We start from the raw sequence: 27,099 nt of genomic DNA, 5'->3' as shown, positions 1-27,099 counted from the left end.
CTGGGTATGGTAGCAAGCACTCTGGAGGCAAACAGGAGAGTCCCTGAGGCTTGCTGGCCAGACAGTCTCATGGGAGAGATTTGGTCACACAATACACCGTGGATAAATAATTTAGGAAGTTACTGGACAGGAGTATCTGGTCTCTATACATGTGAACGTACCCCACACATACAGTAATACGAAATAACATTCTGTGGAGTCAGCTATCAAAAGTGTAAGTTGATGTCATCTTTTCATTAGGTTTGCCTGTTTGTCCAGAACTGGTCAGGGAACACATTCCCAAAACCAAGGATGTGGGACACTTCTTATCTGTCACTGGGACAGTGATCCGAACGAGTCTGGTGAAGGTCTTGGAGTTCGAGCGGGATTACATGTGTAACAAATGCAAGCATGTGTTCGTGGTGGAGGCCGACTTCCATCAGTATTACACCTTCAGTCGGCCATCATCATGTCCAAGTTTAGACAGCTGTGACTCCTCAAAATTCACTTGCCTCTCAGACTTGTCTTCATCTCCAGCCAGATGTCGGGATTACCAGGAAATCAAAATTCAGGAGCAGGTAAATGATCAAGTCAGTGGGAAAAAATAACAGATTTGGACATGTTTTCTACTACAGTCAGATGGTGGGGGTTGGAGACTATAAAATGGAAATGAATAGCCTGGTACCTTCACTTTGTGGGAGATCAGGGTCAAAGCTGTCAAACGTATTGGGATGTAGGTTTTAGAAACCATGCAGTCACTGTTCTGGAGCCCGGACGAGATTTTAGAACCACTGAGTTGTATTACAATTTAAAAGCAGATATTGGAGCTAGAGAGATGGCGCTGTAGCTTACAGCGCTTGCTGCTGCTCTTGCAGAGGACTCCATGGGGTTCCCAGCACCTATAAAGTGCTGCCTGCAACTCCTCCTCTGGACTCTGCTGGCACTCCATGTGCATGATGCACAGATAAAACACCTATAACATAAAGTAAAAATGAATAAAAAGTTTATATTAAACATTCTAAACTAGCTGCACTTAGAAATATGATAAAAATTCAGTCTGTTTAACTGGTTGCCAAACATTGGCAAATCAAGAAATTGGAAGTTTGGTTTTTAACAAATAAAGAAGAACTTAATTTCCTTTCCTTAAATCATGTAAATAAGGAGATAGGCAGCTCAAGGGCAGCATGTAGGCTCCTCAGTGTGGACTTCTTACACTTCACCTTTCTTATCCCTCTATTGTTTTATTTAAATAGGTCTCACTCCAGCATCTAGACCTGGAACTCCCCATGTGTGGGAATACCTTCTGAGAAATGCTGTTTGAAACTGGCCCTTACAGTTCTAACTTTTCCCATCCTGTAACCATTCTGTGCTCATTCTGCTTATACACTGTATGTTCAGTCTGTTTACAGTCAATCAACTTAAAGAGTCAGTGTAGTCAATCTCACTATGCTTTGGACTCTGATATACCTGTCCCCTACCTCTCCATCCTGACTTAATTCATGCCTCTGACTCGGAACAGTGTGTGACGATGTGGCAACGAGGCTAAGACCACTCACTGGAAGTAGCGAGGCATTGAAAGCAGTGCCTCCCTCCACAAAGAATGTTGAAAGTAACATGTGGGCATAGACTGATACTATCTGTCTGTAGCTTTGTGTGCGGTTCTGAGACAACCAGGCCAGAAGAACAGTTTCCTCTCTTGTGAGATTCCCGTAAAAGAGTAAGACAGGCGTGCTTCGTTCCTCTTACAGTTCCATGTCTGCTGTGCTGTTCAGTTAACAGAGAGGGCAGCTCAGGAGTAGACATCCAACTGCTTCAGAACACAGCAGGCCCACTCTTGGGTAAATGATAGCAAAGATCAGATGGTTTCTTTCACTTGATACCCTGCCACAGCACACATCCCAGGCTGACCTCAAACTCATGGTAATCCTCCTGCCACAGCCTCCCAAGGGCTGAGGTGGAGATTGTAGAAATGTGCCACCATGCCAAGCTTTTTTCACCATTCCTGACAGTTGCCTTCTATTCCTGCGGTGATGTATGGTTTAGGATGGTGGCTTCCGTTTCATGACACCTGTATTCTAGTCAGAAAACTGAGGAAGGAAAAATGATGGTAAGATGAACATATGAACTTGATCATATAATCAAGTCTTGTCTGCCTGCCATTACATGTTTGCTTACCTGTCATTGGCCAGGACTTAATCTTATGACCACACCTAGCTTCATGGGAACTTGGGAAAGAGTCATTTCTAAGGTCATGTCTACGTGGAATAAAGCCAGCGATCTGTTATTAAGGAGTAATCCCAAGGACCGGCTGGTTTTCCAGGACTTCAGACTAGAGATTATGAAAGAAATAAGTTGTTAGAATATGTATTTTAACCATCTACAATGTAGATTATAGTTGGGAATATTCCTCATATTTGGTGTTACAGTTTTATTCTACCTTAGTGAATTCTTGGTTTTTAGTTTTATTTGTGTGTATGTGCATGTATAAGAATCTGTGTATGGATGCCCACAGAGGTCAGACGGTGGCAGGTCAGATGGAGCTGGAATAACATGTGGTGTGAAACTGGTCATCTGCAAGTTCAGGAAGAGCTTATAACTGCTGAGACATCTCTCTAGTATTAGTGAATATTCTCTCTCTCTCTCTCTCTCTCTCTCTCTCTCTCTCTCTCTCCTGTCTTTCTCTCTTAACTCAGGGTCTTACTACATAGCCCAGCTCTCCTGAAGGCCCACAGAGATCCACTGGCCTCTGCCTTTCTTGTGCTGGGTTTAAAGAAGCATACCAACACACCCGGCTAGTGTTAGTGAATTCTGAAACTGATATTAGTCATAGTTTTTAATGAAAATTCCTTAAGTCTTATCATAATCAAGCTATATTATAGTATGAGAAGTGGAAGCAGTTTCAGGTGCGCCGTGTTTGGGATCTTTGGCATCTCGTGAAGCACACTCCTTTTCTTATCTTGCGCTTGCTAGGTGCAGAGGCTGTCTGTTGGAAGTATCCCACGATCCATGAGAGTTATTCTGGAAGATGACCTAGTTGACAGTTGCAAATCTGGTAAGCACTTACCTTTTAGTTTTTGAGATGGCAGTTTTGAACTCTTGGGTCTGTGTGGTCCTGAACTCCTCCCTCTCCTACCACCTACCTCCACCCCAGCAGTTGGGGCTATAGATGGGTGCTACTGTATGTAGCCAGCAAGAGTAAACTTTTGGTAGTTTGCGTAGGAGGGTCTGAATAGTCATTATTTATTTCTATGTCCCACAAAGTTACTGACAAGGGACAGAGGGCATTAAGTGGTCACCTTGTGAAGAGTTAGGCTTAGAGAGAGAGGAAGGAAGAACTAAGCTGGGGCTTAGCAGTCTCCTGCTGCTCACATGGTCCCTTCTGACAAGGAACTAGACTTACCTAACCCCATGTAAAGAACTAAGCAGCAGGACTGGAGCATAGAGACCCATATCACTGAGTTCTGACCCAGGCCTCTCTTCAGTCAGACATCATGCTTAACAGGGCCATCTCAAAAGGGTTCCTGTGGATTGGGCAGTCAAAGGACTCAGATGGGACGGTCAAGTGTGACTAAAAACTTACTGATACCTAAGCAAAAGGCATCATTGTTTCTCTCAGCTGTGTGCTGATGACACCCGAGTTTCACAGGTTTTGAAAAAGAATATTCTCAGTAGAGAACAGTGTTTCCATGTAGTGCATTGAACCTGAATTATGTCTGAAATCTTAAGCCATATTTCTTTCAGCTGTCATTCATAATAAAGGACAGGTAAAAGCAGTATGCTAACAGATCTTTGCCCCATTACCCATAGCTATAAACCTAAGAAATCAAAAGACAGAATTCACACTCCTCAGAACAATGAAGTGGATTGCCGTGCTAACAATTATGTTAAAGATCAAAGGGATGGATCTGACTGAGGATGTCTGCAGGACTCCAGATGCTGGGGAAGGGAAAGGGACAGAGAGTGGACTGTTTAAGTGGAAGAACTGTAGCTTTACCAATAGTGTGCATATTAACTGTAGGAAAATACACAACTTTTAAGTGAATGTTCTGTTTCTGTAAACTTCAAAGTTACAATGATCACATAACTCTGCCATGCAAAAAGTACTTGCACATATGAAACCATTTGTGTATTTGTGGGTTTTTTGTTATGGGGGGGGGGGGGTTGTGTTTGTTTGTTTATTTGTTTGTTTTTGTTTTTGTTTTTCAAGACAGGGTTTCTCTGTATAGTCCTGGCTGTCCTGGAACTCACTCTGTAGACCAGGCTGGCCTCGAACTCAGAAATCCACCTGCCTCTGCCTCCAAAGTGCTGGGATTAAAGGCATGCACCACCACTGCCCAGCTTGTATTTAAGTATTTTTAAATGTTCTACAAATGCAAGGTATTTTTAGTATAATAATAGGTAACACTTACTAAGTTGAGATTCCATTAATTTATATGTGTACATACATATATATGTATATATACATACACATACATACATATGATCTAATTTTCATTATAGTATCATGACTGAGGCAGATAATTTGCCCAAGAATGGTGGCAAGAAGATTTACACCCAATCCTAATGAGACTGTTATTCTTGGCCATTCTTCCATACTCTGTTTTCTATATAATCACTGTTTATAGAAATTGATTTCTACTATATTGAAAGTTATGGCCCTCATTTAATGAATATTGAAAGAACCTCAGTATAATCCATTAGAGTGAAGATAATAAGGTGGTGTTTCAAGTAAGTATATATTGAAACTTATTCCAGTTATTTTTATCTAAAACTTTAAGAGGGAATACAGTAAAATGCCATTATTCTAGATTTACCTTGAAAGGTGTATGAACATTCTTGGAAACACATATGTAAAACACAGTGTGTTTGTCTGCATTTGGCATGAAGTTGCATTTAGCTAGAAATGTGCCGGCTAGTGTATACACTTATACCACCATTTTTATGTGGTTAGTATCTAACGAACCCTTCTCCAGGAAATCAAAAGCTCTGGAGATTGCACATTACCCATAGAGGTTGGAGAATGAAAGGCATTTCGTAGCACAAAAACATAAATGGCAGTCTTGGGCATGAAGAATTACCTGCTGCAAGATGGTGTTTCTTATATAAAATAGAAAGATTGGGTTTGAGATGTATTCAACATCCTGCATTCAAGATGACTGAAATTTAGGGGAATTAAGTTTATGAAATTTTTGTTTTGTTTTTGGTCCCCTTTTTTATATTCCTAAAATACTGGATGTCACATTCTTTTGTTTGGTTGGTTGGTTGGTTGGTTTGTTTCGTTTTTTTGAGACAGGGTTTCTCTGTATAGCCCTGGCTATCCTGGAACTCACTTTGTAGACCAGGCTGGCCTCAAACTCAGAAATCCTCCTGCCTCTGCCTCCCGAGTGCTGGGATCAAATGTGTGCGCCATCACGCCCGGCTTTGGACATCACATTCTTAAATACTTGTTAAATGACATGCTGTATTGTATATGGTAAATCACAGGCATCAGGGGTTAGTAAATGTGCCTAGAAGCTGCCTAGGGTCTCCTACGAGAACATAACATAGAAGTGTGGTCATCTGCCTCCCAGGAATAGGTTTTCCTCAGGTAAGAAGGAATAACTAAGGAACAAGTTGGTTCTTACTGGTAGATAAGAACAAGGCAAATGTATTTTTAAGGCAGTGATCTTTAACCTTTTTAATGTTGTAAAACTTTAAAGTTATATTAAAATAAACCATCTTTCAAAGAGTGAAAACAGAACAATATTGTAAACTATTTGCCAAGACAGTACAGAAGTAAAAGATAAAAATATGGGCTGGAGAGATGGCTCAGCAGTTAAGAATACTGACTGCTCTTCCAGGGTCCTGAGTTCAATTCCCAGCAACCATATGGTGGCTCACAACCATCTGAAATGAGATGCAATGCCCTCTTCTGCTGGGTCTGAAGGGAATGACAGTGTACTTATATACATTAAGTAAATCTTAAAAAAAAATATATATATAAAAATTTTATTTCAATTCAAAAGTATCATTTGGAGACCTGCTTCCCTGGTCTGATCATGTCACATGTTGCTGCCCTTAAGCAAGATGGTGGTGAAGCCGTATTCCAAAGTCAAGATGGTGACCCCTCACAGGCGCAGTGAGCAATTTAAAATGAGCCTGCTGGTCGTTCACCATCACTGTTGCAATCACATGGAGTTGGCAGCTGATGCTGGGGCCAGGGCCACACAAGGACAGGAGGGAGATTGGAGTGGGCGGTGAGAGAGGGTGAGGCTTCACTGTACCTGGATCCCTGTGCTCAGTGAGAAGGGGGTGTTTCCAAAGAAGTGGACACAGGACGTTCAGACCTATTTGAATAAATTTTTGCTTTAGATCCTGTGGCACCCATTTTCCCAGCATTTGCTGGAGATGCTAACACTATGGAATTGGCATCCCAATTGATAGTCTGTGATCTAATGGTTTATGGGGTGGGGAGTGTAATAAGACATCTCTGTATCAAAGTTTACTCCCCCAAACAAAGACCTGTTCTTTGATTGAATGAGGCTAACACTGGCACAGCCACAAATCAGCAGAGAGCACAGAGGGTCCTGGATCCTAATAGGCTATCTCACGGAGTACGAAGAAATGATATATCTGGCAATAAGGTGAGGGAAGAGAAAAAGACTCCACGTGGCCAGGAAAGACCTAGGCCATTGGGCTGGAGACTCAAGTCCTCTCGGGTTCAGCACCATCTGACAAGTTATTTCTCCAATGGTGAATGAGCCAGTTCAAGCCAGATTATATCAAAGGAAGGATTATTGGGAAGCTGCTCTCCGGCAAATTTACTCTCCACAAGGATTGAGGACAGAAGGGGAGTCAAGAAAGGGTGCATGCAGAGAGAGAAGAGACCAAAATGTCTGGATTGTATAGAAAGAGCGTCTGGATGAAAGGCAGTCCAGCTTCTGGGCTGGAAAGTTCAGAGTTGAGGGCAGGATATATCAGGTAGGGGCTGAGGGATGCTAGAATTGGGATGCCAGGCCTGCACCTCAGTCCCTTGTCCTGGGGTCTGAAACCAGTTATTTTATGCTTTGAAGTAGAATCAATATCTACTGATCTATTCCTTCTTTAAAAACGCAGGATTAGTTGATTAGTTTCTCAGAGAATGAACATGTTGTCCGACATAACAATGATAATTATCTAGTGCACTATTCCCAGTAAAGGGCATTATGTGTTTATTATGTAGCACATTTTTTGTTGTTGTTGTTAAATGCTGACTTTGACTTTATGTATTCAGAAACAATTTATTGTTTTAGGGGCTGAGAATCTGGGTTGTGTTTTAACCTAAAATTGGTTGTTGCTTTTTGAATGAACAGATGTCCTTGGAAACAGAAAGTGTATGGGCAGCTTATTTCTAATTTCTGGTCTTTTGCCAAGTGCTTCAATGCTATCTCACTGTGCATGATATTCCTGGACTCACGTGGGTGCTTTCCTTAGGAGATGACCTCACCATCTATGGGGTTGTAATGCAACGGTGGAAACCCTTTCAGCGAGATGTACGATGTGAAGTTGAGATTGTCTTGAAAGCCAACTATGTCCAAGTGAATAATGAGCAGTCCTCGGGGATGGTCATGGATGAGGACACTCGAAAAGAATTTGAAGACTTCTGGGAATACTATAAGAGTGACCCCTTTGCAGGTTGGTGATTAAGGGCCTAAGACTCATCAGAATTGACTACATTCAGCTCAGTAGTTAAATGGGATATGACTTACTTAGGTGATGCGTAGCTTTGTTGACGGGTATCATTTAGTCAGTATCTTCAAGTCTGTTTCTGGCATTGAGATTTTGTTATTTCTTGTGTGTGTGTGCGCGTGAAAGCCAGAGGTCAATCTTATGTTATTCTTCAAGAGCCATCATGTGTTTTCTTGCCCCGGCCCCCAAGTCACAGAAATAAGTTGTCTGTCTTGGACAGAAGGCTAGACTCACCAGTCAGTGAGGCCTAGTGATCACTTGTCTCGTCTCCCCTGCATTGGGATTACAAGCACGTGTGAGCATGCCTAGCTTTTCATGTGGGTGCTGGGGACTAAACACACGTCAGTCCTCATGCTTTTATATATTAAGTACATAGTTTTCTACCATACTTCCAAATAAAGACTGTGTTAGCTGAGGATTTAAAATAGGGATAAGACTGATGGACAGAACACGTTTGTCATTGTAGCATAACATTGTGAGCTTTCAATGTATTACATAAATAACACACCACAGCCTTGAGTTTAGAAAGTATTATTTTTTATTGAAAAAAACCCCACATATATAAAACATGAATTAAATTGTTTTCATTCTTCTTTTAAGGTTTCAAGAAAAATAAACTTATATCTCCATTCTAATGTATATTATTTTATTCTCAAGTCACAAGCCAAACTAGACACTTATTTTACAAAGTAAAGCTTCCATTCATCTATATATGGACAGTTTGCTTTTATTTTGTGGGATTTTTTTTTAAATCTTCCACGTACAATACATACGTAGAATTCTCTGATCTTCCTTTTATGTAATCAGTATAAAAAGGAGCCCAAAGTTCCTCTAAGCTGTGGCTTTACGTAGCAATTACTTTTAAAATCATCCATTTTTCAGTGTAGTTTTAAATGAACTGTTGTTAGGTTCAGGTCGGTTCATTCCTTATCCATTCCAGTGCCACAGCTCATCTGCTTTCATTACACCGCACTCTGCCCTGGATATTCCCAAGTCCCTGTGCTGATGACTGAAGATCTGTCCTGTAATTAGGAAGTTGTAGCTATGCAACTCATTTGTCAGATAAAGAATGAATTACATATAATATCCTTGTTAAGTTAGGAAGACACCGTGAAATTCAGGCAACATTTCTTAGTATGAATGAACTCCCCTCTTATGGTCGTAGATACTGGTATATTGTATACTTGACCATTTTGAAGTTGTATGTGCATCTTGCTGGAGTGGAGAAGAGAAGCTGCATCCAAAGGGCATCTCTTTTGCAGGCAGTGCTGCTTTTCTTGGGGTTTGTCTCCTGAAACTGTGGAGACTGATGGGACCCCAAGCACAGTACTTGGGTCTGCTGGATCATTTGAACTCATACTGTGCTGATTTGATTATCTTATACCAGAAAGGTTTTCTGCAAAGTAACGGTAAAGAGGAAGCTAGGCCACAGACACTGTAAGAACATAGTCTGAAACTAGAAATTTGTAAGGGATTGAATGCATCATGTTCCATTACAAAGCCATGGAGAAGGGAGAGAGACTGTAAAGCAGAAAAGTAGAGGCTCTTGCTCAAGATAAGCACTGGGACGTGTGTCTAGGCTAGACTCTGGCCCTGTGCCCTTTACCACTGGAGTGTGGCTTCTGCCAGCATGTGATAGATAGTTCTGGCTCACCTTACCTACTTACTCTTAAACTTGGTTCTTAGGTCCATTCTGTTTTTAATGTGTAACCCTTGGATTTTAATCAGAATCTCAAGTCTTCCTGGCTTAGAGCCCTGAACTCTTTTCTCTCAGCTTTCTGTCTAGAAAAGGAGAGTCCTTCTACTAGTAACACACCTTCAACATTTTCTACATCATCCTTCTGCTTTCCTTTTAATCAAGGGGTTTGCTATTCCTGCTGTTCTAGGCTCACATCGGGTACTTGCCATTGAGTCATTGTTGAGCCATTACAGGATAGGAAGTAGCTCAGTGGTTGGTTCTATTTCCCAAACTAAAAGATTGACTCATTACAAATAGTCTTTGTACATAAAGCATGGACAGGCTCAGGGAAAACTCACTAGAATCTTGTTGACTGATGAGACCAGTGAATGGATGAAATGCTTTCTTTATGAAGACACTAAAATGATTCCCAAATTTGTTGCTTTTATTTAAAACACAAAATTGTGGACTTCAAGATCTTCACCTGGGATTATTGGAGTTCTATTTTGCAGTGATCTTAATATACTGATATCACAGTAACTTATTCCAAAAAAAACAAAACAAAACAAACAAACAAAAAAAAAAAACAATTTCTCAATCAAGAACACATGCCAAGTCAACTTGGAAGGTGAATTAATTTTACTTCTTTCAGAAGTAAAAGGAATAGTGCTGGCTTGATAGCTACAAGTTGAAAGAGAAAAAGAAGCCCCCTTTTTTATTCAGCATGACAAATTTATAGAAACTGAAAAGAAACCACTCTTCTTTTCATGATTCTAAATTTGAAACCTAAGCAAGGTCAGTGCAGCATGGTGGCATAGACCTGTAGTCCCAACACTTGGGAGACTGGGACAGGATTACACATTTGAAACCACCTTTGGCTACCTTGTAGGACCATCTCAAAAACCAAACTGAAAAAGAAAAGCACACTCTAAACAAAGCTCCTCTTTGTCATTTCTCACTTGACTTGGCCTTCTTTATCATGTTAGATTAGAACAGATAGTGTGCTTATAAGAAAATGGCTACAGGCCAGGGAGAGTTCAGGTTGAGGTCCTAGAAAATGATAACTTCTGACCTTTCTCACTTCCCAGGGAGGAATGAAATATTGGCCAGCTTGTGTCCTCAAGTTTTTGGGATGTATCTAGTGAAGCTTGCTGTGGCCATGGTACTGGCTGGTGGAATTCAAAGAACTGATGCTGCAGGAACAAGGGTTAGAGGTCAGTACCTACTGATACATTCTGAGAAATACTAACATGTAGAGGGGAAGGGAGGCCCTTACCTGCTTGTTGGAGGGTGAATTATAATGACAAAGGTTTGAAAATGCCCAAATAAAACCTATTACTTAGGATAGTAACTTCAAGAAATTAATTTTAAAAGCTGCCTCTAGAGCTATTTTCTAAATGTAGTTTCTAATTGGGTTTTTCATACTTAGTCTATATCCATATTTATCAGAGACTTTCTGTAATTCCAGAAAGATGAAAGAAATCACTAAGTTTTTCAGTGGTTATATACTACAAGCCTAATTAGCTCTCTTGGAGGGAGAGGGAGAGAGTGTGTGTGTGTCTTAATGTCTCCAAGCTGGTTTCCATCTGTGACTGTCAACTGCTATGCAGTCATCTGCCTGCTGATTCTCCTGCTGGTAGACAGCAAATATGCCATCTGCCAGGAGTTACTGCTGTAGGTCACACTTGAAGCACAGACTGCTTCAAGCATGCAACACTATCTGGATGGCAGAAAGCTCCTGTGCAGCGAGCAGGCCACACACAGAGCTGTTAACCAGTGAACCCACACACTAAAATACTGATATTCTAAGCCATGCTAGTAGTACAGCTCTAAAACCACAGAGTACAGAAGCACTTTAGAAACTGTGTTTCCATCATCTGCTATCCGCAAGGCACTTTACTCAGTGCTGAGCTTAAATAATGTATTTAGGAAATACTTATTACTAAAGAAATTTGTCTGTCCAGTGAAAATACCTGCCTTAGGACAGGCATGTGTCCATTTCTATTAAGTGTAAAATTTGAGTAGGTGGTCATTTTAAGGTAGATATTCCACTAAGCTATTGAAATTTACATAAGTGAAAGAATGTTTTTATTCAGTTAATATAATCATAATGGCTTGATATATATAAACCACTTTTAAAAATCCTCAACATCTAGAATTACTTTAAAAAATAGAATAAAGCCTTATATGACTTGTATGGATAGCTTTAATCACTGTAGTTTGGATTTAAAAATAGATACAATCAGAAAGTTTTTATAAGTCAAGGATTTTTAAAATGTTGAACATGGGCCTAAGCATCTGGAAATAGCACATACTCTATTAAAAGATTTTAAATTTTAAATGTCACATTCAGTAATCAAAATTGCTATATTTGTGACAGCTAACTTTTCTAAAGATTTTCTAGTTAACTCCTTCCTTGAAAAGCCTTGCATAAACTATATCAAAAAATACCACATAAAATGTGTTGGCATTTCATATGGTCTACTTTCTGTACTAGTTGTATGTTATTCATAGATCCTTTTAAATTTTTTGAACTTTAACACTTATTTGTTTCTAGGGGAATCTCACCTTTTATTGGTTGGGGATCCTGGCACAGGGAAATCACAATTCCTTAAATATGCAGCAAAGATTACCCCAAGGTCCGTTTTGACCACAGGAATTGGATCTACTAGTGCAGGTACTGTATAACAATTTTACGTAATTTAAGATTAATATAGAAGTGAACACAATTATTTCCTTATGAAAAAGTAGTTGTAGGATACATTTTAAGTTAGTTTTTAGATTTTTCAAAGTTACTGCCAAAAATGGAAGGAATGTAACATCCTTTATGTACAATTAAAAAGATATTTCAAAAAGGTCTATGTCCTCTGTATGGAATTTAGTTTTATATAGGAAAATGTAAAGATGTCATTTTATAAAGATCTACCAAACAAAATATCAAAACAGGGAAATTCATTTACAAAGTAGGTAGATAGCATATAGCTTAAGGCATTTTCATGGACAGCAGTGGCTCCTAATGACACCTTTTAGGGGAATTTGCATTGATAAAGCATATTTTCACATACGTACTAAGAGATTTTGTTCATACATTGTAATAATTCTACAGCAAGTACATATAAAAGCTCTAACACAAAGACTGCGACAGGAAATTTAGGGAAAATTATTTTTTAAAATGTGTTTTGATGTTTTTAGTTTTGATTATTTCTCCTGTTCTAAAAATAGGAGTTTGATTTCCCATATTTTATTAGTGTTATTACATGTTAAGATGTCCTTGCTTCTGTAGTCTCTTCTCAGAGTTCTTATATGATACTTACTCTTTGAAACTCATTATAAAAGAAAAATATCCCAACAGTCCCATTTGGGGACTCTAAATGCTTTGTTAGTAAGTGTTGATTGGATGGGCTCTGTAAATTGACAATACCAAAAGAGAAGGGCTGGCCTATAAAGAGCTACCCCTACACACTTAGAAATCCTTGTGGCTGAGTGTGACATTTTGTGAGTAATTATACGAAATGATTGCCAACCAATCATGTGGAATGCCAAGCACTAAGCCTATGCCATCTTATAAGGCCACTATTAGTAAGGAAGTATTAGTATAAAGGGCCAAGGCTTCAATGTGCTAGTGATAATTAATGTAAAGTGAATTAGCACTCTTCCCTCATTTCAGATGTCAAGATCATAATCCAAAGGTGAGAAAAAAGATTGGTAAAGATTTTGCCATTGTAAAAACTTATTGCTACTTCTTACCCACTCAAAAGATGTCCACTCAAAAGATGTCAGTGGCCTGTGGCACTCTTGTAATCTGTTATAATCAGGCTGCACTCAGTAAGGGCAGCAGATGGCTACTTTTATGAAAAACCTAATGTATACTTGCATTGCATGATCATTTTGTATTTTACACTATGGATTGTGATAGAAAACATGTCATAGTCTTTAAATTCTGTATTACATTTCATTTACTTATTTTGTGTGTGTATATATGGAAGTTAGATGACAGCTTGTGGGAAAATTAGTTTCTACCATGTGAATCCTGGGTATTGAATTGAATGAAATAGTCAGCTTGGCAGCAAGCACCTTTACCTACTGAGCCACTGAGTTGACAGTCCCCATAGACTTTCTTGGTAAAACAGTAACAGAAATGAAGGGTCAGACGAGGTTGTGAATGAACAGCTGTAAGCATGCTTCTCCTCAGATTCTGAAATGTTTCCTCAACTCAAACAATGCCATCATAACCTAGCTCTTCAGCTGCCCGAATGGAGTGTGTGTATGTGTTACGTATTCACCAGACATTCATTTACACTAATCAAAAAGAGGAAATAGCACTGAGTATGGAGTAAAACGCCTTTAATGTCAGCACTCAGGAGACAGAAGCAGGTGGATCTCTGTGAGCTGAAGGCTAGCCTGGTCTACATAGAGAGGTCAGGACAGCCAAGGCTATGTTGAGAGATCATATCTCAAAAATAAGAAACGGGGTGGAGGGCAGTCTTCCTTGTAACTATAATTCAGACGTCTAAAATCGCTGCACGCTAGTTTCTTAGTTGTTAATGTTTAAATGTTTCTATTATTCTTTTACTACATTCTATAGAGCAGTAACCTTTAAATAATAAAAGGTAATAGTTTTTTATGTCTCAAACTTTTGTGACAATGGGCCATATATTTAAAAATTGATATAAAACCTTAACCACATAATCTCATTACAAAGTAGTTTTTATAATCAGACTAAACACTCCAGTGAATTCGCTTAACTTGGAGATTTAGTTTTATTTCTATCAAACTGATTCTTACTGTTTTGATCACTGGACTCTTGTTTTAACATTTTCTCCTAATTGTAGTTAGACAAAATGAGATTTTTTTTTCCAATCGTTTTAGTTGTCAGATTTTATTTTTAAAACCTATGAACTGGATAATGGTCAATACTGTAATAACCTGGAGTCTTAAATTTCAAAGTTTAGCATTTAACAAGACTTGGTTGCACAAATTTACCTTTTAAAATAGCAAGAAATATATACAACTTAAAAGAGTCTGTTTAAACAAATGCCCTTTCCTTTTCCTCAGAATGCTTTGAAAAGTGCAGTATAAAAGCTTAGATGTGAAGGCACCGCATAACTTGCATCCCATGGCTCTCCTGTGCATCATCACCCATAATCAAATGAAAATATTGTACTGTAAATTTAATGGATCAAAACTTTGAGGAAGTATTTACTTCTCATTAAAGAAAATACGCTTTTGGCCCATTTATTTGGTGAATTCCTTTCTAAAACTGCTCTTCAGAAAGAAGAAAAAGTCTGGAAAAGCTATCTAGATTATGTCAACTACAGATAATACCCTGATCTTACACGTTAATGAGAACCAGAGGATATGGGGTAATACAGCTGCAAATGGTAAGACATACTTCCTAAAGTAGCCAGCCAGAATAAAGCTAACCAGACCTTTCTAAATTACCCTTATGTATTAGTAGTGCCAACACCACAAGTTCGGCATTTTTGTAAACTGAAAGAAAGAGCAGATCTGAGCCATTTTAATGTAATCTTAAACTTTAGAGACCTTGTATTTGCTCTTGCCATGTTGAAATCTCTGGACAATGATTTATGGTCGTGGTTTCTCAGTTTTAGATGTAAGGAAGCATACACCATAGTCAGAGGGACTTCAAAGGCAGCTGCATTTGTTATATAAAAACTAGAAGTCTGTTGTAACACAAGTTGTGGCAAGATGCACTGGGGTGGCCTAGAAAAACCCTGGTGGCATATAATTGATTTCAAATCCCATTTTAAAGTGATCTTTTTTACTACAGAATGGAAGTTTTCTCCTCAAATTTAAAGGACACTATCTTCACAGGAAAAAAATCATTTTAGTTGAAGTAAACTTTGTTTTTTTAAAGGCTAGTAAATCTTATTGTCCAGGAGGCTAAAACAACACCTTTACAACCTGGTCTAATAATTTGATATAAGTGCTTTAATTACATATAAAAGAGAAGAAAATAATATATATGCTTTAATCAGATTAGTTTCATGAACAAATAAAATAACACATTAGAGAAAAAAGTACTTAAAAATAGTTGTATTTATAATCCACAATTTGCTCAAATACTGGTTTTCTTATAAACTTTCTACAGGATGTTTTTAAACAAATTCTTCACATTTCACGTTGACTATGTACTTACGGAACTTCAGGGAAATAGTTCTGTTTTTAATAGCTTAATCTGTACTAATGGGATGGCACGTGGTCACATGCAGTCCATGTGGGATTCTAACATAACATTGAGTGAGTTTTCTGACGTGGACCATCCCTTTGACGCTGAAGGTAATGCATCTGTTGAAAGAAGGGACTGTAGATTTGGGTTACTGCTCTCTGCATCTTCCAGTTTTTCTGTATTATCTTCCCAGTTAATGTGGAATCTTGTGACTCTGGGATTAGATGCCAAAATATTCCTTTGAAGCTAGAAAGAGAAACATTTAAGTGGTAAGCACTAAGGAAGTTAGATTAAAATGTGCAAACTGGGTGGTTCTCTCTATCTTTCTAGAAGACTAAATTCATATGCAAAGGCATCAACAAGTGAAGCACTTACACATAACTAATAAGCAAGGACCACAATAGCAAACAGCAAAAGAACTACTAGCTTAGAAACTAACTTCAGAAACAAGGTAAAGGGAAGTGAGGGGTGGGGAACATATTTCACCCCCCAACAAAGTACCTGCTCTTATACTTCTGCTACCTAAAGAATACATACGGGAGGGAAAGGTCCTTTTGTATCCCTGTTAGAGGTAGTTAAATAAGTGTGTCTTTAGCCTGGTGTATTTTCAGGTTAGGAATATTGCTCATTGCCTTGGCCATACTCTGGAAAAGTCCCTAGGTTCAATGCTAAGCACTAAGAAATAAAATCAAATAACCAGACTTCAAATGAACAATTTTTCCCAAACAAAACCCCTAATTATTGGGATCCTAGCAGTAATATATTAAATCTCAGTTTCCGAAGCAGTAATATGTTCTAGTCTCTTTTACTGCCATACAAAGGTTCTACAAAGAGTAATCCTGGATCAACAGGAGGTCTTCAGACTATGAAAAGCTTCCCACCCTCACCTGCAGAAAGGAGAACTAACTCTCTAGTCTATGGTGAGGCCTAGCAGATAGAGTACTTTAGTTAGTCACCAGTAACTAAACCTCTCGAAGTGTTTTTATAAGACTATTGAATCAGATTTTAATGTCTCAGAATTTAACTTGTTATCATCAGAAATACTTAAGAACTTTAGTTTAACCTTTAAGAATAGCAGGTAACTATATAGACAACCTAAATATTAATGAAAATAACCACAAGCTGGGCATGGTGGCAACTGTAATCCTGTGGACATCTGAGGGAGGAAGTATGCCACAGTTCAAAGACAGCTTGAGCCTCAACAGCCTCAAAATCTGTCAAAGAAATAAACAACACAACCAGTCTAATCTTGGCCATGATTTGGGGAAGAGTCATAGGCAAAACTATTTTTAATCAGGTCACTACAAGCGTTACGACCTCACATGTCCTTGGTTGAAATGAAGTCCCTAACGGTATAGAGAAACAAAGGGCTGCGTTTGCAGGAAGCCCTTCCATTTTACTAACCATCAGGCTCAAGGTACCACCTAGCAGCAACTCCTGGGGAGAGCAGGGTGGGAGCCGTCAATGCAAATGGGGCAATGATTAGTTTGTTAAAGAGCTACAAAACCTCAGATCTGCTGTAAGGCCATGTTCATGATACACTATGAAACAGCAACCCCTAAAAACCGGAAAGAGTAAAAAAATTACCTTAGAAAAGTCTGGTTTTACTGGTGGGTTTTCCCTTAATTCTGTTTCAGTATATTCATTATTTACATAGTAGCCAACTCTAATAAATTCTTGACCTCGGTAGGTGCAAGTAATCAGAACAACTGTTACCCCCACGGCATCTGCATCTGGGATGAGTCCTGCATTCGGTGCATCAGCCTAGAGTAATTCAGAAAGAAACACAAAATGGCTGTTAGTGGCAGATATAGCAAATGAACATTAGTTACCTTAGGGCTACTTGAAACCATATTAGTGGGGAAAATGTTTTTACAATTTATTTTTGGCTTTTAGAGGCAGAGTCCTGCTATAGCCTTGGCTGGCCTCAGGTTCACTCTGTTCTGCCTCCTGAGTGCTAGAGTTACAAGTGGGCACCACCACACCCGCCCAACAAATGAACTTTGGTGGGATTTGGCTTATACCTAGAAAATAAAGTTCATGTTTCTCTGTAGTAGTACTGGGCACACTTAGTACTTGCAGGTATAATTATAGCTAAAGAAAGAAATAACTCTGGTTTTACTGTATGGTGATTAATTACATAATATTCATTATAAATTCCATTCTTTATAACCAAGTCAATCATTGTAGTGATCCTAACCTTTTACAGTCCTAATTACCAAATTAAGTTTCATAGTCTTTTCTAGTGTTTATTCTATTAGTTCCCTCTTCTATCCAAGACACGTAAGTTCTTCAGTAGTAAACCCTCTAAAACTGACAGCAGAGGTCAGCAATGTAGCTCAGTTCAATCCGAGCACCAGCAACGAAGAAGTACATATGAGTAAACAGTGAGTACAAATGACAATGGACCTGAAAAACTTTACAGCAAAGTTTGAAAAAAAATGAAAATCCTATTATATTTGAGCCACATACATTGTGGATATTCAGTGCAGTCAAAGACTGTTTAAGTAGATTACACCAAAGACCATGGTTTGAATCATAATGAACCTAAAGGAATTAAGAAAGTGAAACAACAAAACTAGAAGACATTAAAAATGCCAGAAAAGGCTAGGGTTGTGCCCACAGTCCTCATCAGCAAGACTTCTGAGACAGACCGACAGACCGACAGACAGACAGACAGTGATGACCGAGGCATCCAAGTACAACCTGAAGCATTACTCTGCATAGCAAACAAAGTAAATTCTAGCATCATATCCTTTGCATATGAACACTTCAGTAAATGCTTTTAGCTTGGAAACTTTTAAGACATATTTATTGTATATATAGCACATAGGTGACACTAAAAGCCATAAAAATCAACCAAGACTATCAGTCACCTTCAGCTTTTCTTATTCTCTTCCCTTGTCACTCTCAACATCTCATGTCTAAAGGTTGGGTGTTCCTTCATCTGTTATGCAGAACGCTGCTAACTTCCATTTCTTACTCCTCGGTTTCCAGCCTGCAGTTTATATCTCTGCCATTTAAACATCATCCATTTCTAGCCCTTTAGCAGGTTTTAAACCTTAGATGTTTTTTAGTTCCTTAGGCTCGTGACAGTTACAGCTTTGTAATTCTCGTGTGTGTGTGTGTGTGTGTGTGTGTGTGTGTGTGTGTGTGTGTGTAATCTAAATGCAGCTATAAGAATTTATTATTTTAGAAATTTCTCTAATTTTTCCTAACCTGATGGGGTATATGATCCCTGTGGACCAAGTGTGGGGACACAGACCCTCCTGTAGTATGTCCTACAAATCAACATCGCAGGGTTACTTTCAGGGATACTCATATACCCAGAAATGGGTGAAGATGGAGTTCAGTTGCTACCACCCAGTGAATTAGTAGTAAGTGCATCTATGTTAAAAATGTTGTTTGCCAAAGGATTTAATTGAGCAAATTTGGGTTAAGAAATGTGCATAGCTCTCAGGCTATCAAGAATGGAAAAGTGATGGGGATTACTTCTGTTGACCCAATCCAGTCAATACTGGGCAGGTGTCTGGACATCTCTTTGCTAGTCTTAGACCCATTCCTAAGGCGGTCAGTCGTATTTGATTATACTATGCAAAATGGCAGACCAGAAAAATAGGACAGTTTGCTCATAACACAAAAGAAAAACTGCCTTAGTTTCATTTTGTTAATAACTGTCAGACTTTGAAAACTTCACAGGCTAACACATGACCTAAATCACAGTGCTTTCTCTGTTCTTTTTGGCAACATTTACACTGATAGCAACAAAAAGCTGCATACTTCTACATTGCAAGTCAAAAAGGCTCACTTTAAAACCATGATGTACAAGATTTTACAGCAATACAAAATGTATATATATGGCTACATATTAAGCTGACCTTCTTTTACTACATCATGAATTACCAGTACAGTAATATGTAGTCCCCAGGCTTTTGGGTGCAAGGAAATCCTGCCTCTTTACATAATGAGAATAAATTAATAGTTTAATTAATTATAGATATAGCTAGTTTTGTCAGTAATTTGCTAATTGCCTTATTCCTCATAATACTCTTATTCGGTAGGTCATTAGTGGGTCCTGTATCATAGTGAGCAGAGGCATCAGGCTGCCTGAGACTGCGGGACTTCCTTAGGCAGTCTGTGTTGCTATGGCTTTCACAAGGTTATGCACACACACAACTCAGTTTGATGGCACTTTTAATTAAAGTATTGAAGCCTTTAAATTACTATAGCTGAGCCTTCCTAAGCCATTTGTTTATATATACTAAATTATTTGGGGTTTCCTAGTAGAAAACACTCAGGCCCAGATTCAGTTCTTTATTTAAAAGGCAGCATCTCTAACAATGTTCTCTTAAGCAAATCCTCACCCATTCTAATGGGATTATTTCAGAGAGACAATTCATTGAAATTGTCCTGGGTGTGAAGGGAGTAAGAGAGGCCAAGCACAGGAAGAAGTAGACTTTTCTCCTGGATTGTGCCTGCAGTGAGATTTGGTTAGGCAGGAATACCTCTAACAAAAATTAATGGTTCTTTAAAAGCTAGCTCATTACTCCCTGTAGTATTATAAATATCTCCCTCTAAGAAGCATGGATAATTGAAAAGTCACTAGTTTTATATAGCAACTTAATAAAGCAGGAGAAATAACACTCTTTGACTTCTGTCTAGTGTCTAAAGCTTGGGCACAGACCTAAACACTGTCAGAGGTATCTGAGAACATAATTTATACTATGAGTATTTCTACTCACAAGTTCTAACAGGGTAATGGATTTGTCAAAGTGGTCCTCTATAAAAACCTAGATAAGAAGCTTTAATGAAGCATTAGACCGGCACTCCAATGGCTCAAGTAACATGTCTCTATCTGCTAATGTTGCAGTTCCTATACTAAAGTGAGGTTGTTGCTATCATATCAGCAGATGCATGCATGTTGCTGACCAGCATTTGAATACATGTTTGGGGATGCTTTCATCTTGAAAGACAGTTCCATAGGACAAACCCAACCTTGTATGCACACTATACTTGTAGTCTGTCTAGTTCCTGAAAGTAAACTCAATTAACATCCCTGCATATAATCGCAAATATAAATCCTTTATGATAGACACTGCCTGAAATGACAGCAGACTAAAAGTGAGAATAGATAAAACAATTAGGTAACACAGAAAGGGTAGGGCTCTGAGGTAGTTTAGTCTATTAGAAACTTCCTTGGCATATTTATCTGAAGATTAATCTTACCTGAAACACAAACATATGCCTTCCTGCAGGAACGGGACCCACTAAAACAGAGTCTAAAACTTGATCGTATTCTTCACTTTCTGCAGAGCCCACATAGATAATTTTCCACTCCAAGTCTAGGGTAAAAGAACGAAAATCATTATTTCATAGCAGTAATTATATATTAATATAATAAAGTCCCTTTTGTTGACCACTTAACTGCTAAATGGCTTCTTACCAGAGAGATATAGAAATGTTACTTATGTATTTCTCACCAGAATTCATATTTCATCCCAATAACTTCTCCAAATAATGTTTCATAAAGCACTGGTCCCTGGAGAGTGTGCCTCACAAGTAAAACATGAACAAAAATTGGGGAAACATTAAATGTTTGCTATAGGTACTCATAAAGCGAAACAGCACCGTAAGTTCTCAGAGACCTCCTTTAGGAAAGAACACTGGGAGCGAAATCCCATCGCCCAGGCTCACGGACTATGCAATACCCCCAGCCTCTTTTTGAGTTCCATTTTTAACTTCACCCCTGTAAAAAAGCTGCTCTATGAAACAGAAATCATTACAATCTAAAGTGGAAAAATCATTAGCAAACCTTCCTATGGTTCAGAAGTTTCAGCTCATCTCCTGATATAAATTTGTCAATCTGTTACCTTACCACTCTTACTAGCTAACAGATTAATAACTGTGTACTTACTACTGTATTAAACACTATGCCAACTGGATACCAACCAGACACAGTGGTGCTCTTCCCTCCTGGTATTCCTTTCTGCCATACATTCTTAAAACTAGAGGAAACCAGGCTCCTATACCTCTTCTTTTTTTTTTTTTTTTTTTTTTTTGGAGACAGGGTTTCTCTGTGTAGCCCTGGTTGTCCTGGAACTCACTCTGTAGACCAGGCTGTCCTCAAACTCATAAATCCACCTGCCTCTGCCTCCCGAGTGCTGGGATCAAAGGTGTGCGCCACCACGCCCGGCTCCTATACCTCTTCTTATAGCAGAGTACTTACATAGCAAACAGGCAAGGACATGATACACTCAAGTACAACCTAAGACTTGCCTTGTAATTCAACCTAGATTTCATTAAGTACCCTTTTAGAAAACTCTCCATGGAGAACTGAGAAGATTAAAACCATTGCTCTTTGAAGACATGTAGGAATCTGCTCTTTAAACATAGGAAGATGATGACAGACAATCTCCTATAGTGTGATCTATGCTTAGCTTCGTTATAGAAAGACTATACTAAGCACTCCCTAGGGGTTGAATGTCTAGTTCACTCTGGAGAATGTCAACAAACCCTTTCTGTGTAGCTATGTAGGTATCTCCTAAATCTGTAAGAGTAATGGCACTCCTTTGAATCATACTATACTTGTAAAATGAAACTTTTTAAATTGCAACTTCCCTGTTTATTTGTAATGTTTTAAAAGCCAGTAGTTACTATTATGTCTTGGCTCCATCATAGACTAAGACTATTTGTATTTTCAGCTTTCAGTACATTTTCAGATTCAGGGTTCTGCACCTGGGATCTCATCAGGTCACTTATTTGCTGTTGGATCTAGGAAGAAACAATAATATTTTCTGACCAGAAAGACCAGCAAAAACAGCCACAAACGTAAAAAACCTGCTTGGTGTGTTCAAGAATAAGCCAAGAAGCTGGGATTTTGGAACAGAGAGAAGCTACCCAATCCTGAGGCTGGGGTGGGGAGCAACACAGTCACATCATACCAGGCCTGATGCCCACCATTAAGGAGTCTGGCTTAACACTCAGCGGCACCATTTTGTTGTTGTGCTGGGCATCAAACCCAGGACTTTCACACATTCTAGGCACCCACTTTAATCACCAAGCTACAGCCCCAGCTGTGACCCTGTAAACGTTCCTCGAGGTGTGGTTACTATCCAACCATACATAGAGTTATTTTGTTTCTACTTCATAACTACAATTTTACTACTGTTATATAGCAAATGAACTGTAATATAAACATCTGTGCTTTCCAGATGTGTACTCTTCTGGGAGTCATAACCCACAAGTTGAGAAACACTGCCCTGAAGGTTTTGAGCAGAGAAGTACAGGAATCCTCCTTTTATCTTTAAGGATAATTTTATTTACTGTGCTTGTGTAAGCTGTATGAGGGCAGGAGAACAAGAGATTGTTTCAACTATTCAGTACAGAAAGCATGATGGTGTGGGTGAGTTATGGTGGCCATAGGGCTGGTGTAAAGCATTCACATCCTAGATAAAGTTTGGAAATAGAAGCAGCAATAGCCACTTTGGGGGGAGGGGCTCTGTGTAAAGAACAAAATAATCAGGAGTTAGTTTTATATGTGTCTAAGATGCCTATTAGATGTTTAATTATAAACACAAAAAGGTCAAATTTTTAAAAATTGGATTTTGGCAATAAAACGTAATGACAAGGATAGGAATGGAATTCTGAGGAGTGAAATGAGCCTTCCTCAACACTAAAGTTGGAAGGCAAGCCAGGAAGAGGATGAATCATTAAAGTTTAGAAAGCTAGCATCCAATGAAGGAAGTGACCCAAAAGCCAAATGAAGACACAGCTAAGGAGAAGGGTATATGAAAGCTACTGACTTACCTAAAGTAAACGCTTTATCATACAGATATAATTATTCAAGCACATATATACTTTGTGTTTGTGTGTGCACACTAATAAAAACAAGAAAGCTGAGACTTGGAGAAGGTAAGTAATCTAAAATTCAGTTAAAGATGGTTGCTGCTACTCAAAAATCATGGCTTTTAAGCCTTGCTCTTTCTAGCTTTCAAGTAATAGGTTTCAAGACTATAGAAGAGAGTGGATAAAGACAGGTAGTGGAGAGTGGGTTAATCCAACCTTAGTAAGAACAAGGAACAGGCACAAATTGGGTCTGAGTCTGATGGTAGGCTTATTTATCAATGTGCTTATAAACCAGTTTTCCTTTTCTATGCCTCGGTGTTTTATGGAGTTACGGTTAAGGGCTGTGGCACTACAAGAGTTTCGATCTGAAAATTATTCATTTATTTTAGAAGTTAACTTTTCCATTTACTCATGGTAATCCCAGGCAGAAAATACCTCCATATGTGCTAGAAGGGATACTACCAAGGAAATTTTAAGTTAATTACATTGTTGGGAAAATCTGTGGTCTAATAGAAAATATACAGTCTTTGCAATCAGAACAGGCCTGAACTCTCAAAGTATAAAGCCACAGGGTCAATTTTGATGCACTGCAAATATTAAACCTTAGAAACTGAAGTAGGGCCAATTAAACTTATAGGCTTAGTGATCAAGCATAATAAAGCCCCTACTTAAAATCTCTTTAAAAATATTTAAGTGTGTTTCTGTATATATATGGGTATTGATGTGGAGGTCAAAGGACAACTGGTTGGAGTCAGTTCTCTCCTTCTACCAAGTGGATTCCTGTGATTGACAGCTTTAGTGGCTGAACCATCTCACTAGCCTTTAAATCCCACGCTTTAATGTGCTCTATAAGCCCTATAAAAGAAATAACCATATTATCTTTAGAGCAAACACAACTTATGGCTTCTTCTGAAGCAAAACTACCAGACGACTTTTAAGGCAAAGTTAAAATATTTCAAGACTACTCACAATAAGTGGTGGCTAATCGGTACGTTGGAGGTAGACACAAATCATAAACTCAAAATTAACTGTAGAGTAATTTGTATGTTGATCAGTAACTTAATAAGTCACAGTACAACAAAAGTATGGGCCCTAGAAACGAGCTTCTGCAGGGTAAATCAACGCCCATCTCCTTGCTCCACAGAGCCTCTAGATGGAGTAGACAGGAATGGCACCCTTGTCAAGGGTTCCTCTGCAGCTTTGGAATGACTCAGCTTAAAATACCTTAAAATAATGGTGCGCTGGTTTTGAATTGTTCTAGAGGAAGACATATTCTTGACTTGAGTAATACCACTGTTGTGAAAGGATCCTTGTTTAACATGGAACCTTGTTTGGTTTCTGTGGGTGGCTGGTTTCGAACTATCCAGTGTAATGACTCTGTAACAATATCCTAGAGCATATCTTCCTCATACAATGTGGACCTAAAATGGAAGCCATCATATGAGAAACACCTGTACTGTAAAGAACTTCTAATGCCTCGGACACTGCACTGAGTTAGGATGGACTCAGCCAGGATCTTACTTTATATTTGATCATTTGTATATAAATTGGCAGTTCGAAAAAGAAAATTAAAATCAGTGTTGGGGTTGGAAATAGGTCTGATGTAGAAATGCTGTTACATTTCAAATGGAGAAATGAGCAAAACACCCTTACACGTACATTAATCACCACAGTCTATTCAGAGACTACTATATTTTAATGTTTAGTCAATCTTCAAAATATGTCCCACTCACTAAATGTATGCACGTTATAATTTACATACGTATTAAAAACAGCAGGGTACATTTTAAGTGATGGTGATGGTTAGCCAAAGGAGTGAAGAGAAGGGGCTGTGACTTCCTTTTTACAATTGTTAAAGGTTTATTGCAATTGTTTTTATAATTAAAGTTAACATTATACATGAAGTACATTGTAGAGATTATAAACTTTTAAATTAAAAGAGAAATTCTTTTCGTCATGATTAGGATAATACTCCTAAAGGCATTTTGTCTTAATACTTTCAAGTCCCAAGATGTCTTCCTCGTCAACTAAAATTTAACACCAATGAAGTTAAACTTTTTGTTTCAAATGTTGAAAATGAAGCATTGATTTTAATAAAATCTAAGAAAAGCGTTAAGAAGCCACATTTTAGTTTTCTAAGCTCTGTATTACCTCACTATTTCGCATTTTTAAACCGTAAAATGTACTTCAGAAAGGACTTTGCCTTCTATCTCCCAGCTAATGTTTGCATTTTCTCCATCTGCTTGGACGTGGAGTTATTTTAATTGCATCTTCTTCACACGTTCTGGAGAAAGTCTTTCAGACTTTCTAAAAGCCAGAGAAGTGCCTGGAATTGGTTAAGCACCCTGCTTCTGCTCTAGGGTGCCATGGAACTTCCCAGCCCCTCACCATTTCTCTCCGAGAGGTCTCCGTCCCCCGGGAGAGGCTGCGCACAGCATCCCGGGCGCCTGCGGAGAGCACGGCCGCCCCTCAGGAGCCAGGCGCCGAGGGGCCGAGCCCAGCGCCCGCCTTCGGCGCTGGTTGGTGGAGGGAGCCGGAGAGCGGCGCGAGGACAGCCTCGGCGGGGCTCGGGCGGGAAGGCGCGGGCCCGCTCGCCCCCGGCGGTCCGGAGCAGGCGTCGTGCCGCCGGGTAAGATGGCTCCGCTTCCCACCGGCCGAGCGTGCTCCCCACCGGGCCCTGGGGCCGCCGAGGCCGCACGACCCCCCGCCAGCGCCGCGCGAGCCGGGGGCCGCCGAGCGCCGCCCGCCGCAGACAAAGCTGACAACATGGCTCCCTCCGCCCGGCAAGTTGCTCGCAAGTTGCGGCGCGGCCGGCGTCTCTCAACTTCAAGTTTCCCTCGCATGGCCGCCCTCCCGCCGGCCGCCGGCCGCGGCCCACCCCGCGCGAGGCCGGGCCGGGAAACTTTAACGTCCGCCGCCGCAACTGACAGCCCGACGCCACTCGCTCACCTTCAGACAGGTCCTCGATGCACTCGAAGGTGATCTCGAACTGGAACGGGTTGTAGAAAGGCGACGGGTTATCCAGCACCACTACATTGTTCACCTGAACCTTTGCCATATTTTGAAGAAAACACAAACAATGGGGCCGGGGCTGGCGGCACCACCGAGTCCCGCGCGCGGCCGCTCCGAGAGCGCAGACCCCCGCCCCGGCGCGGCGCGACCCGACGTCGTGCAGCTGCGACTTGAGAAACTTTTTTTTCCTTTTTATTTACACGGCGGCACTCCACGGTGTTTTGCAGCTTTCCTAGTTCACTAAACTACAGCCCATTCTGCCCTGATAACTAGCAGCGTTGCCCGCGATTGGCTGCCCCCGAGCTCTGACCCTCCTCCTCCAGCGAGGGCCGCGGCGGCGAGCAAGATGGGCTCCCGCTCGCAGAACGGACGGGAAACTTTCACTGCGGCTCCACCTGCTGGTGCGGACCAGGACAAAGGCGCAGAACAAAGTGAGTGGAATAGGGGCTGGGAGGCCCGCGCGGAGGCCGCCGCCGGCGGGGGAGGGGCGACGCAGGCCCCGCCCCCGCCCGGCGGGCCCGCGCCACACGTCGGGCGTGGCCGCGGCGGGACGGAGGGGGCGGGGCCCGTGGGGTGGGCGGGGCCGGCGGTGGAGGCGGGAGGGCGCGAGGCGGCCCGGTGTGCGCGCATCATGGGCCTTGGGGTTTTTCGGGTTTTCTCCCAGCCTTTAACGCTTCCCCCACCAGTG

At 40.1% G+C, this 27,099-nt stretch overlaps 3 protein-coding genes across 9 annotated transcripts in view; 1 reads left to right on the top strand and 2 right to left on the bottom strand.

Annotated features, from left to right (window-relative positions):
* Positions 1-27,099, top strand: part of Mcm9 (minichromosome maintenance 9 homologous recombination repair factor) — an 88,052-nt gene that overhangs the window by 6,547 nt on the left and 54,406 nt on the right. For 5 of the 7 annotated variants that reach the window (XR_003837778.1, XM_021174345.2, XM_029482491.1 and 2 more), the window contains exons 3-7: positions 241-557; positions 2,950-3,031; positions 7,432-7,632; positions 10,453-10,578; positions 11,922-12,041. Coding sequence is in view for 6 of the 7 variants with exons in the window: in XM_021174345.2 (XP_021030004.1) it covers positions 241-557; positions 2,950-3,031; positions 7,432-7,632; positions 10,453-10,578; positions 11,922-12,041 (846 nt within the window). In the remaining variant the exon portion in view is untranslated. Of the gene's footprint in view, positions 1-240; positions 558-2,949; positions 3,032-7,431; positions 7,633-10,452; positions 10,579-11,921; positions 12,042-14,419; positions 14,506-22,255; positions 24,406-27,099 lie in introns of those variants that run through there. The other 2 variants (XM_029482492.1, XM_021174348.2) reach the window with 2 other exon arrangements.
* Positions 14,223-26,811, bottom strand: Asf1a (anti-silencing function 1A histone chaperone). Its single transcript, XM_021174349.2, has 4 exons — positions 26,349-26,811; positions 20,781-20,896; positions 17,142-17,318; positions 14,223-15,800 (listed from the first exon to the last, which is right to left on the bottom strand). The coding sequence occupies exons 1-4, from the start codon at positions 26,455-26,457 to the stop codon at positions 15,588-15,590; spliced, it is 615 nt and encodes a 204-aa protein (XP_021030008.1). The 5' UTR covers positions 26,458-26,811; the 3' UTR covers positions 14,223-15,587.
* LOC110303284 lies at positions 25,251-26,307 on the bottom strand. Its single transcript, XM_021174350.2, has one exon. It carries the CDS (start codon positions 26,240-26,242, stop codon positions 25,784-25,786), a length of 459 nt encoding a protein of 152 aa, XP_021030009.2. The 5' UTR covers positions 26,243-26,307; the 3' UTR covers positions 25,251-25,783.

This window comes from Mus caroli, chromosome 10, assembly GCF_900094665.2.
Source record: "Mus caroli chromosome 10, CAROLI_EIJ_v1.1, whole genome shotgun sequence".
Taxonomy (NCBI): domain Eukaryota; kingdom Metazoa; phylum Chordata; class Mammalia; order Rodentia; family Muridae; genus Mus; species Mus caroli.
Note: the sequence above shows the minus strand (reverse complement) of the source record. Positions and strands in the feature narration are given on the sequence as shown.

What these genes read in the sequence shown, in the direction of transcription:
- LOC110303284 (XM_021174350.2), bottom strand. Translation starts at nt 26,242, where the DNA reads ATGCGAGGGAAACTTGAAGTTGAGAGACGCCGGCCGCGCCGCAACTTG.
- Asf1a (XM_021174349.2), bottom strand. Translation starts at nt 26,457, where the DNA reads ATGGCAAAGGTTCAGGTGAACAATGTAGTGGTGCTGGATAACCCGTCG. An exon ending in CATCGAGGACCTGTCTGAAG is followed by an intron (nt 20,897 to 26,348) that starts GTGAGCGAGTGG and finishes CTTTTACCCTAG; the next exon opens with ACTTGGAGTGGAAAATTATC. An exon ending in TAAAACCAGACTTTTCTAAG is followed by an intron (nt 15,801 to 17,141) that starts GTAATTTTTTTA and finishes TTCTCTTTCTAG; the next exon opens with CTTCAAAGGAATATTTTGGC.